Genomic DNA, 13268 nt, shown 5'->3' with positions numbered 1-13268 from the left:
TCCAGTGTTCCACCATCCTCAGGGAGAAGAACCTTCTCCTAATGTCCAACCTAACCCTTCCCTGGCCCACCCTCCTGCCATTCCTTGGGTCCTGTCATTGGTCACCAGAGAAAGGAGATCAGCACCCGCTCCTGCCCTCGTGAGGGAGCAGTGAACTGCTATGGAGTCCCCCCTCAGCGTCTTCTTCTCCAGGCTGAACAGCCCAAGTGACTTGTCGGAAGGAGTACGACCAGAAGTTGGAAAGGGTGACAGAATACAGCAAAGCGAAGATCTTCTGCAGCCTCCCTGGAATGAGCATACACCGTGAGAAACTTGTGTTCCCAACTCAGAGGCCTTCGAAGCTTGGCACTCTCCATCCCCCACACCCAGCATGCCTGAAGGCTGGAAACTGGGAGAATGCAGAAAGATCCCTGAATCCCAGTCTCTGGAATCAGAGGGGTGTGCACCAAGATACTGCTGGGTATTGCAGCTTCCCAGCGTCTCCCGAAGCATCACTTCATAACTTGAACATTTCCATCTCAAACAGAGGTGCTTAAAGTTGTCATTTTTAAGTTAATCATCCCTAGTGTGACAATGCATCCCTGCTCTCAAAGGATCTGAGGAAATTATTGCAATTATCCTGCAGGATATTATCCCAATAAATACAGTGATCTTTCCCCTGGGTGTTATATCCCAATATCCAGAGGAAAGATCATCAGCTCAGGGGAAGCAACACTCTTTAAAGAAGGTAAGATCAATATAAAAATTAAGAATATCACCCCTGACTTAAAGATTTCAAAGCACTTCAGAACGAAACACAGCACCGTTGCTTGAGGTCACCAAAAAGATCCAATGAATGCTTTTTCTTTTGAGCTTCTAGAGGAAACAGCCAAAGCACCTGGCAGAACTGCGGGATTTAAAGTGCCCAGGTACCTGTGTGGAGAGGAGGACAGAGGAACACAGATGGACTGGAACATTCTTGAAGGCACCAGTGATGTTTTCTGAGCAAAGGAACTGTGTTTTAATCCAGTTCTCTATATTTTATCACAAAAATAACAGAGGATTAAAAAAAAAACATGAGTATGAAAGGTAATTGTGTAAGAGAGATGATAAATGAAGAGTTCAAACCTCTACAGGAAGGAAGAACAGCGAAATAAAAAACAACAGAATGGATTTCAATAAGGTCAGAGAGCTGGCAGGTAAGACTGCACGTAAAAATAGTTTAGAAGGGAAAAGGGAGTTAAGAGCTGGCAATGGAAAAATGGAAATTAATTAAGACCCTTAACTGCTAAATCAGAAGCTTTTACTGATTTCAAACACAAGAAGGAAGCTCAGAGAACATGGAAAGTGGATCACACACATACAAAAGAACCACACAAACAAGCAGAGAGCCCAAAGTAAACACGAGCTGCATCTACCAAAGCCATGCAGGCAAGAGAGAACCCATACGGGCTTTGGGAGGGAAAAAATCAACCAAAACCCTACACAAATCTAATGGCCAGGCTTGAGAAGAACTGGCATAGGTTGTGTTGGGGATGGCAAACCTTCCACCTGGGAGGTCCTTATGAACAGGTTCCACATTCCATGTGGGTCAGAAATAAGAGAAGGAGCCCCTTTGGCTTTGGAGCAGGAGGTGATGCAGGTGGTGGTGCAGAGTCTCCACCAGCCCTTTGCCCTGCAGCACCACCACCATCTGCACCTGGTACCTGCAGAAATCAAAGTGCTCCAGGGCAGAGCAGCTGAGCCTGGGTCAAACACTCAGCTGAGTGAAAGGAGCCTGAACTCGGGTCTCTTAAGCCAAACCCAATGTTCTGTCGGTCAGAGCAAAAGACAATGGCCCTAAGCTTTTCAGAACAGAAACCAGCCTCCTCTTCACAGTGGGGCACAATGGGGTTTGGGGATCGCGACTGGGTTGTGGTGCACTAGTGGAATATAAATGGTATAACACCATGCAAGCACCTCTTTCAGCATGGGTTAACTCTTAACCTGGCAGTTGCACCACAACAGCGTTTCAGCCTAACTGCACTTCACATCTGGGACTGACTCAGAAGCAAAAAATCCAGTCTGCTCTCCAGTGTCAGCAGAGTTAATGGCTATTAGCAACACAGAGGAAGGAAAAAACAACATCTATTTATCACGCAGGCTTTGAAACCCACGATGCACACTTACTTCACTCCTGTAACAGCAGTAAGATGTGTCTGCTGGGGATATGGTGCAACATATTTTTAGGTGTGGTGCATGGCTACCATTCCTAGGTGGCACGCGATGCCTCCTCAGCTGGGATATGGACCCAATCATCTCTTTACACTGCCCTGAGAGCTCGACTTCTATTCACAATGAGGCTCTTCCACCCTGGCAGAACAGTCCCAGACAAAGTGTACCCTGTCTGGGGACAAGGTAAAGGAGCCTTTTTTAACGAAACCAGGGTACCTGAATCGCTAAAGGCTTTTACCCTGGTATTGCTAAAGATGAGGGTGGGGAGGCCCTGGCCCAGGTTGCCCAGAGCAGTGGTGGCTGCCCCATCCCTGGAGGGGTTCAAGGCCAGGTTGGATGGGGCTTGGAGCAACCAAATCCAGTGGGAGGTGTCCCTGCCCATGGCAGGGGCTGGAACTGGATGGAATTTGAGGTCCCTTCCAAGCTAAATCATTCTGTTAAAGTTAAAATGTAATATTCATCAAGCCCTTTCACGTGCCGTCATGCCCCATGGAAGAAGCAGGCCATGCACCACGGTGCTCCAATGATTCAAAAGTGCCATCATGTCATTGTACACTGCCAGACACAGGCCTGACGCTAAAGACCTGACTCCACCAGTACTGGGGTTTATAGCACATCGGCCACCATGGACCTATTGGAGCACATGGGTAAGTAAGAATGATGTAATAAGGGATGTAAGAAGTCTTAAAATAGAGAAACTCAAACTGTCTACGAGTCTATGATTCATTTGACATTTCTTCCCTCCAAAGGCATTCCTGTGGAGGTATGGCAGTCACTTCTGTCCCTCTAGGACAGTATCTTTGGAAGAGACTGCCAGGACTCTCTGCCAGAGGTTTCCTAGTGTCTGCACAGCTGTGTCCTGGCGGCTGGCAGTGTGGATCAGCTCAGATCAGCCCAAGCCCAGTCTGAATCAGCCCAGTCTGGATCAGCCTGGATCAACTTGGATCAGCCTGAGCCCAGCTCAGTCAGCCCAGCCTGAATCAGCCCAAGCCCAGTCTGGATCAGCCTGTGCCCGGCCTGGATCACCCTGGGTCAGCCTGAGCCCAGCCCAAGCCCAGTCTAAACCAGCCCAAGCCCAGCCTGGATCAACCTGAGCCCAGCCTGGATCAGCCCAGTCTGGATCAACTCAAGCCCAGCCTGGATCAACCTAAGCCCAGCCCGGATCAGCCCAGCCTGGATCAACTCAAGCCCAGCCTGGATCAACCCAAGCCCAGCCCGGATCAACCCAAGCCCAGCCTGGATCAACCCGAGCCCAGCCTGGATCAACCCAAGCCCAGCCTGGATCAACCCGAGACCAGCCCGGATCAACCCGAGACCAGCCCGGATCAACCCGAGACCAGCCTGGATCAACCCAAGCCCAGCCTGGAATCAACCTGAGCCCAGCCTGGATCAACCCGAGCCCAGCCCGGATCAACCCGAGACCAGCCTGGATCAACCCGAGCCCAGCCCGGATCAACCCGAGACCAGCCTGGATCAACCCGAGCCCAGCCTGGATCAACCCGAGACCAGCCCGGATCAACCCGAGACCAGCCCGGATCAACCCAAGCCCAGCCCGGACAAGCCCAGCCCAGAGCAGCCTGGATCAGCCCAAGTCCAGCCCAGATCAGCCTATGTCCAGCCTGGATCAGCCTGGATCTACCTGAGATCAGCCTGGATAGGCTTGGATTAGCCCAAGTCCAGCCTGGATGAGCCCAAGCCCAGCCTGGATCAGCCCATGCCTGTCCTGGATCAGCCCATGCCTGTCCTGGATCAGCCCGTGCCTGGCCTGGATCAGCCCATGCCTGTCCTGGATCAGCCCGTGCCTGGCCTGGATCAGCCCGTGCCTGGCCTGGATCAACCCAAGCCCAGACCGGCCTGGGTCAGCCCGAGCCCGGCCCGGCTCAGCCCGCGCGGCGCTGGTGCCCTCTGGCGGCCGCCGCTGCCCCGCAGCACTCCCGGAGCCCTTTCAGCACTGGAAGCTGCTCTAAGGTCTCCCCAGAGCCTTCTCTTCTCCAGGCTGAACAACCCCAGCTCTCAGCCTGTCCTCGTACAGGAGGTGCTCCAGCCCTTGGATCATCTCCGTGGCCTCCTCTGGACTCACTCCAACAGCTCCATGTCCTTCCTCTGCTCAGGACTCCAGAACTGAATGCAGGGCTCCAGTTGGGTCTCCCCAGAGCGGAGCAGAGGGGCAGAATCCCCTCCCTCCCTGCTGCTCCCACTGCTCTGGGTGCAGCCCGGGACACGGTTGGTTTCTGGGCTGAGTGCACTTTGCTTGGCTTATGCTGGGCTTCTCCCTCCACATGCTCCATGTTCTTTTCAATCAAGACCACCTCCTCCGCTTTATTCTCAGCTAGGCACTGAGGCCCAGTACGTGCAGACAGTTTCACTTTCCATGGCGGTATCGTTTCAACCCCATACACAATGATTTTCCAGTGAAAAACGCTGCTGACCTCTCTGTTCTACACTGGCCGCACAAAACCAGCAGAAAACAGACAACATTTCAGACCTAGACAGGGCTTGTTCACCACTGAGAACTGCTCTGGCTGAGCCCATGTTTGTAAATCTAAGTCAGTCTCCCAGGGTCTCCAAAGAGCACAAAGCCATTAGCCTGAAAAAGCTACAGGCTCGTTAAAACAGAGCATACTGACCCAGGTGTGAGAAAAGACTCTATAAAACTCCATTTCCTCAATCCCATAGCATTCCTGCCCAACTTCCTCCTTCCCAATAAAGCTAATTAAATGGAATCCACACAAAGTTTATTGGGATACCTTCAGAACTCGGCGGAGAACGTTGCACTTACCATGCAGTGTTTGTTGTGTTAACAGGAATACTGGTACACAGCTCAGAACAAGAAGAGGTGGACTAGCCTAAGATGATGGCTTTTTTCCCCCCTCAAGTTCCAAGACTTTTTTATATTGTGTCACCTCCTGTCTGGCTCTGAAATTTAACACTGGCAGTTCCAAAGACCATTTCAAACGTTAATGGCTGGTCACAGAATCATGGAATGGTTTGGGTTGGAAGGTACCTCAAAGCCCATCCAGTTCCACCCCCTGCCATGGGCAGGGACACCTCCCACTGGATCAGGTTGCTCCAAGCCCCATCCAACCTGGCCTTGAACACCTCCAGGGATGGGGCAGCCACCACTGCTCTGGGCAACCTGGGCCAGGGCCTCCCCACCCTCACAGAAAACATTTCTTTCTAAGATCTCATCCCAATCTCCCCTCCTCCAGCTCAAAAATGTTCCTCCTATCCCTGTGCTCCCTGACCAAGAGCCCCTCTCCAGTTCTCCTGGAGTCCCTTTCAGTCCTAGAAGTTGCTCTAAGGTGTCCCGAGAGCCTTCTCTTCCCTAGGCTGAACAACTCCAACTCTCTCAGCCTCTCCTCATATAGGAGGTGCTCCAGCCCTTGGATCATCACCGTGGCCTCCTCTGGACTTGCTCCAACAGCTCCATGTCCTCCCTGTGCTGAGGACTCCAGAATTGAACATCTAAGACCAACATCTAAGTTTTGCTTAGCCGTCAGTGAAATTCACTGTGAGTGGGTAAGCGTGGCTCAGGGAGTGTAATATGAAAGTAGATTTGGAACTGCACAAACTGAGTCACGTTCAAGTTTGCTTTCTCATACCAAGAAACCCTCCTCCAGCCTTGCTCACCGAAAGCCACTTCCCTCTTCTGCTGCTGCTCTCAGCCTCCCTCAGCAAGTAGGAGTCATGAGCACAGCGGAGATAGAAACCAGCAGGAGATTGTGGCATCGAAGGAGCCCACAATCAGATTGGGTAACAACAAGTGTGAGCTTTACCTCACTGCTGGCTTTTGGTGGGGCTGCTCCGAACAAGAGAAATGAGGTGGGAGTTAATCTGTACATTTTACCCAGCCCGCTTCCTTTTCACACGCTCTTTCCTCGCAGTTAGATTTACTTTCACTAAAGAATAGAGAAAGAGCACCAGAAATACAGAGGAAGGGAGGAGAGAGAGGTGGGAAGAAGAGGAAAGCGATGTTATTCCAGCTGCCAGCCTTTCCCAATTCAGCTCAAGCAGGACCAGCACTAAGGCAGAAATTCCTCTGGAAGCATTCATCCACTCCCAAAGCTTTTCAAAGGAGACTAAGACGGCCACAGCTCAGCAAACTGTGAAGTCCTGCTCTGAATTTCAAGCAATATTACGTAAGAAATAAAAATCTACTTTCATATATGGCACTATGAGAGTCATCCAGCACAGGTTTTAGCTGCCTCAAATCTGGCATCTTGGTTAAGTCATCAGCCCACATCCCCTCTCCCGTCAATAGAGGAGGACAGCCCTCTAGAGCAAGCGACTTCTCCTGAACTGTAAACACCGCAGTTTGCATGGGATAAATCATTCTTCAGCAGCTTGGGCACAAGTGGGATTTACATCTCCCTCAAGGAGCCTTCTCACCAGTTACTGTGTTGTGGAGGACAAGCAAGATTTTGACATTGTTATCGGTAGCTACAGTATCGGAGACACCATTCCTGGGCTGAGGCACGCTACCACCCCACAGAGAGCACCTGAGATCAACAGCCACACACTCCTCTCCTACACCGGCTTTTCAGTTTCTCAGGACTCGGCCCGCGAGCTGTCAGATATTTCACCTCTGCAGTTAGAACTGTACCCTTGGTGGACCTTTCATAAGGAAAGGGGAATAACTCAATTATCTTCAAAGATCATAAAAGACAACTGAATGATCTGCTGTAAAAGCAGAAAAATTACTGAAGATTGGTAAACTCCCGGGAAGGTTTTAGATTTTAAATAAATCATCCCCCTATGTCTCAGCTTCCACACCAACGTGCTAAGTTCAATTATATTTACTTATCCTCCAGTGAGGGTTTGTAAGGATTATCTTATTAACTTTTGAACACCAGCCTGAAGATGTGAAGATTAATATACAATATGGTGTTGCTGCCAGGTATAATAAGCCCACAATTTGTGGTTAGAAAACACTTTTCAGTCCAAGAGAAGAGAATTGCATCTCACAAGCTGATGATGGAAAGCTTTGCGGAGTAAAACCTAACGGTGCACCTAAAGGTTTCTGATGCAAGATCCAAAGGGAAGAAAAGAAGATCAACGGTCCTCGCTGACAACCAAAGCAAAGTAGATTTTAGATAACTGGTAGTGAAGGATCTGTTCAGTGATGTAAAATGTGTTACTTCTCTCAGAAGGCTGCAAGAGCGTTAAAATTCCCCATCACCAACCCTAGTTTATACAAAGAACACAAAGAGTGGTGAGGCTCCTGCTTCCCAAGGGTTATCTCTTCCCAGCTGACGGACCCATAACTCAAGAAAACAGATCCCCAGATGAATAATGACTTGCCTCTTGTGTGAGTGGAATGGAGTCATAACTCAAAGCTGACCATCATGTGTTTACGTAGAGCCGTGCTGAGGTCAAGATTTATTTCATATCATGGAAGAAGCATTCTATTAGTCACAAGCACTTCATTCTTCAACAGCACAAAGTGATAACTCCCATAACTTACCAGCTTTGGTTTTCGATATCATTAATTAAACCCTGAAACTCCCCCATGATAAATTACAGCAGAGGTTCCTTGCTGAACGCGGAGGACAAATTGCCTCCATCCATTCTTTATTGGTGAGATAACGCCACAATGTGCTGCAATATCACATACCTGGATCTACGTTAAAGCGGTCCAGGAGCCTGAAGATCAGCTTGCTTAGCGTTTTGCGGTTAAATTTGTCTGGTTGGTACCTGAATGTGCCTTGATATTGTCTATAAGCAAATAAAATCAGAAAGAAACATCTGTGGAATCGCCTAAAGCAGCAGATAAAGTAGAGGTATTGGGGTTTGCTAGGTGTTGGTAAGAACAGTCCTGAGTTACAACAGGACTCAGCCAACAGCACAACCACACAAACTTCCCAGTCAATGAGTGAAGGAAGTTCAGAGGCTTATTCTACAGGAAGAGAAAGTGAGCAATTCCCTCCCATTTTTTTTCAGAACTAAGACTGCAACTCTTGCATCTACACCATGAGTTTGACTGTACAGCTGGCTTTGTGACTGACAGGAGCTGTTCTAGTGGGCAGCAATTTTTAAATGAAAACACACACGACTCTTTCACGAGCATGTGAAGGTTCACCACTTGCATCTCTTGTTTTTCTGCCACTTCATCACCGTATTATCTTCCTGCAAAACCTGTACAACCGATACTGAAACTCACCCTCATCTGAAGCAAAGCACGAGAGCCTGATTGCCACAACCTCCTGGAGGAAGCTTTGATATCGTTAGATTGCTAAGACATATGGCACAGGTTTCATTTCACACTACTCTCTCCCGGCAGGAACTGAGCATCTCTCCAGAGGAACAACACCTCTGTCCTAGGGGCTGAGATGGTTGAGAAGACTCCAGCACAGACACCAGAATTTCCCCTTTCTCAGCTGAGAAGTAAATATATTGCACTCCATTCCACTGAGAAAGGCTCTCGGGCAGACAAGCAGAGAACAGGACAGCACGTTGGCCCCAGCTGTTTAGAAAGTGGGCAAGTGTTTCTACCTTGAGATGTCTCCGATATCAAAACCAGGTTCACACCACGTGTCCAGGATGTGCAAGAGCTTGCTCTGGAGCTCAGGATGTTCTCCCACATAGTCTTCCACCAAGTTAGTTTTATCCTGGAGCAGTAGTGGTGTACACATCTAGGAGAAGAAATTACACTGAAAGCGCTGTGCCCTGCCTTTGATCACCACGTGCCGCACACAGACTGAGCGCTGCAGCATGGAAGAGGCCCATGACCTTGCAGACTGGAACCTGGCAGAGGACTGCCCTGTTTCCTGCTGCTCAGACATGATGAGGGAGTCACAACCCTCTGCCTAACCAACCAAAGCTGCCCACGAGCGATGTGACATCTTCAACATAAATATTAGCAACACTTCAAACCAGCAAAAGCCCTGAACTCCATCACCGTGATGACCATGTGTCAAGAACACAGTTAGGATTCCATATAACAATGGCTACTGCTAGAAAAAACACCCAGTAAAAGATGTAAGGGCGTCTAATAGAACACCCTGTCGCTTCCCTGGATGTAAAGGTACCTCAGCAACCCACAGTTCTTGGGAACAAAGTTAAGCCTTGAGAGAAAGGCAGTGCAACTTGGAGGGCTTTGATGGATCTCCTGCTTAACAAAAGGTGGATCTGATGACAGAGAAGCCTGCAGAGGAAATGACTCACCTTCTCCACATCTTGATCTGGCTGTAACTTTAGCTTCATACTCAGTACGGCTGCCTGGAAAATACAAAAAGAGTTGTGTATTTAGGAGCTGAACACCCTGGTGGATACGAAGGCAGGTCTCCAAAGCGGAGTATATGTGCTATTATACACATTTTTAATGTGTTAATTATTTCTGTTAAATTTTCAAGTACAACTCGTATAAACATTTGGCCACATACATTCCACTTAGGAATGCACGAGAACACTCCTGGCAGAGGTGTGTATTCCGAGCAGCAGCGTAGCCTGGAGCGATACTGAAAGATCAAGTTGTCTGGCAGAGAGAGAGAGAAAGCCAAGTGCTTGGACAAAATCAGCTCAGGCGGATGTTTCCTATCAATATAATTGTAAAAAAAACCTCTGACCCTCCCCACCTTTCCCAGTTAACATCATCCATCGTGCCATGCCTTATAGATTTGGTAAAGTGGTTGCGTTTTTTGAAAGCGAGAGGTCTGAGTTTTGATAATTCCCGTGTAGCTCCAAGCCCCTGAGAGCGCTAAGGTTCACCTCAACTAGAAAGAGGGCGAGAACTGTGTTTTCCCCTTTGCGGTATCTACAAACCCTTGATAAGCAAAGACCTGCCACGTTTACAGATTAACTCCAACTCAGTATCTTCTGCAGAGGAGGAAACACTGCCAGGGTGAACTGCAGTAACTCAGGCTGCGAGAAGAACTGGTTCAGCCACCTCCATCCTCTCCCAGGCTGGTGATTACAGACAGGTACTAAGATCTAACTGTGCATTGCTCAGGAGGCATAGAAACTAATTAGGATTTTAGCAGTTAAGAGTGTCTAATTCCTGCAGCGTGTGAGAATACTTGGATCTCAGATGGAAAATAAGCGTTTAATGGCTTTCTTTAATATCACGCATTGTTCTGGTAAATGGAGTAATAAGAGCGAGGAGCCTTCTAGCGCGTTTCTGTGTCAGCACTGACGCAACTGGGAACTTGGTAACAAGGGTGTTTCACACGAAGTGTGAAGGACTTTGCAAAGTGCGGCTGTATTTTCCCAAATGATTGTAAACTGTGTTTGAAAACAGACATCTCTGAACCTCCTGGTCCAGTGGGAGGTGTCCCCACCCATGGCAGGGGGATGGAACTGGATGGGCATTGAGGTCCCTTCCAACCCAAACCAAGGGCTGAGTACACAACCAAGCGAGTCCACAAATGCCTGTTTATTCATATGAGGGTAAAACCAGCACGTCGGGGCTTAGAGGAACGGCTCTTATCTTCAACAGGTTTCTTTGCTATCTGTGATTGATTTTGTTTGGAGAGAAAGATCATGGAAATGACGGATTTGTTTGTCAAAACAGTCACGCTTTAGAACGTGTTATTTGTTAGAACATGTAAACAGACCTAATACAGAAAAAAAATCCATCTCCTCAAGCAAACACAAACCTCACCATTGCACTTCACCCGCACGAACCTTTGTAGGAAGCTTTAACCAGAAAAATAACCTCTGTGGGAGTAGGAGTACACCCTGAAATATGTTTGCAGGGATCTCTGCGAGCATTAGCTGACACCCCCCCCAACTTCCATGATGGAAGCACACGCTTTGACACACAGACAAAGTCCAACAGCTCATCGTAGTGCTGCCAGCGGCAGAAGCCGTGGATTACGTTACCTGCTGGGAAACCCATACGTGTTTGTCATCCACTGCCCCAAACACTGAGTGTGCAAAAGCAGACAAACGGCACACACCATCTAAGATCAACCACTCAGTCTCACTGTCCAGAAGGAACAAGGATACACGATTATCAGTGGGAAAATATCATTTTTGTTCTATTTGGTTTGGTTTGGTTGGGGGGTGGAGGTTTGCAGTGGTTTATTTGTTTTGTTTTTTCAACACCAAACTTGTCCTGCATCACTAACAGCCCATGCTTCAACCCAAAAAGAGAAATCAACAGCAGGGCTTCAAGTGGCAAAACCAGGAGCTAACATTAATCATAGAATCATGGAATGGTTTTAATCATAGAAACATGGAATGGTTTGGGTTGGTAGAGACCTCAAAGCCCAACCAGTTCTAAACCCTTGCCATGTGCAGGGACACCTCCCACTGGATCCAGTTACTCCAAGCCCCATCCAACCTGGCCTTGAACACTTCCAGGGATGGGGCAGCCATGACTTCTTTGGGCAACCTGGGCCAGAGCTTCCCCACTCTCATCATCTAAATCTAAATCTTCCCCCTTCCCATTTAGAGCCATTCCCCCTTGTCCTATTCCTGCACCCCCTGATCAAGGGCCCCTCCCCAGCTTTCCTGGAGCCCCTTTCAGGACTAGAAGCTGCTCTAAGGTTTCCCCGCATCCTTCTCATCTCCAGACTGAACAACCCCATCTCTCTCAGCCTGGCAGTGCTTTACAAAGCAGACACTGAACAGAATGGCCCACTGTCATTGCTCAGCCCAGCTAAATCATCGAGCACATCTCCCTCGTTCCAGACTTTATAACCACCCTATCTCTTTAGAAGCCACTCTGCTGCTCTGCTCCACAAGCACCAGGTATCTTCTCTCTCCTAATTATCAGATTAACATCACAAAGTTCAAGCTCAGTAATTATTCTCAGCTTGCACACAAGTCAAAGGCTGCTTGCTTCTTCTGTCCTGGACCTGAAGAAGGGCTGGGGCCTCCGAAGCTCTGGCAACTGGTTTGATTTTCCTCCCAGCTATCTCAGTTCAGAAAATCAGAGGAAAAATAGACTCATAGCTGTCAAAATCTTGTTTTCACCGTTTGATCTATTTAGTACTTTTCACTAAACAAGTAATCCGTTAGTTTTAACACGCAAGTATGCAATGGTTTCCCTAATGGCTTTTTAATTGCAGCGGTCTTATCTCAATGGCTCAACTTTATCTCCCTCCCTGTTAGCCGTACAGGTGACTTAATCAGATGAACATGCACAGTGTCAGGTCAGGTTTTCCTCTCACACTGGATGTATATTCCACCCTGTACCAAAGGCCACCGAGCAACAGGTTTGTGTGTAGCCAAAGTGTGGAGAGCCATAGCCTTCCAGCCCGAGCTGCAGCAGAGGATCCGCAGAGGATCCCAGAAGCTGGTTTTTAACATCATTTTAACCTCATCCAGCTAAAGCCGGTGACAGAGCCATCAAACTGTGCTGCTCGCTGAAAATTCCCTCACCAGGGAACACGGTCAGCAGTGAGGCAGGAGCCTCGTCCATGCCCAGAGCTAAACGTGGAAGGAGATGCATGACCTGGATCCTAGGAATAACCAGGCTGGATCCCAGGGTGTTGTTACATGGGCTGCTGGCTGAATAGCGAGGGCCACGGAGATAAAAATCAGCCTGTTTACAATAGGAATAATAAGAGAAGAGATATGAGTAACTGTAATAAAGATGAAAGTGTTTGGCAGCTGTGTCTGTGGTCTCAACTTCGAGCTATTTTAAGATTTTGTTTTGTTATTATCATGTTTTGAATTGTTTCACTCCACAAACAAGTTTTCTGTAAAACGACCCTATTTTTAACAGTCTGTTTCTAGACGATAAGATCTCCAGAAAAGCAACACCTCATTCGCAGACTCATTTTGTAGTCAGAAAACAAACACTTTAATGGCAAGCTGGGACTGAAATGGGGAGAATTCCCCTCCCACCCCAGACACAGGCATTTCCCCACAACCAGTGCTGTACTCCCCACGCTGTGCTGGAAGCCCAGCCAGGGCAGCTGGAAGCCAGCAACCACGTTAATCCAACTGCAGATCCTCAGGCTCAGGGTGGATCAAAAGGGCAACAAAAGTCCTAAGCAGCAGATACCTCCCCCACTTCTGCAGCTGATCAGTAGGAGCAAAGCACCAAACTACAACACAGGAACATAGAAAAGCTTATCAGGGTCTACTCACTCCCCCTCGAGATACAGAACCTGTAACCTGTAGTT

General features: G+C 48.4%; 1 protein-coding gene across 3 annotated transcripts in view; it reads right to left on the bottom strand.

Moving 5' to 3' along the window:
• Positions 1-13268, bottom strand: part of EXD3 (exonuclease 3'-5' domain containing 3) — a 333185-nt gene that overhangs the window by 195713 nt on the left and 124204 nt on the right. For all 3 annotated transcript variants that reach the window (XM_054084169.1, XM_054084170.1, XM_054084171.1), the window contains exons 7-9: positions 9358-9411; positions 8686-8825; positions 7808-7908 (exon numbers count right to left, since the gene is read on the bottom strand). In XM_054084169.1, the coding sequence (XP_053940144.1) occupies positions 7808-7908; positions 8686-8825; positions 9358-9411 (295 nt within the window). The remainder of the gene's footprint in view (positions 1-7807; positions 7909-8685; positions 8826-9357; positions 9412-13268) is intronic.

The sequence above is a fragment of the Cuculus canorus genome, chromosome 19 (assembly GCF_017976375.1).
Source record: "Cuculus canorus isolate bCucCan1 chromosome 19, bCucCan1.pri, whole genome shotgun sequence".
NCBI classification, from domain to species: domain Eukaryota; kingdom Metazoa; phylum Chordata; class Aves; order Cuculiformes; family Cuculidae; genus Cuculus; species Cuculus canorus.
Note: the sequence above shows the minus strand (reverse complement) of the source record. Positions and strands in the feature narration are given on the sequence as shown.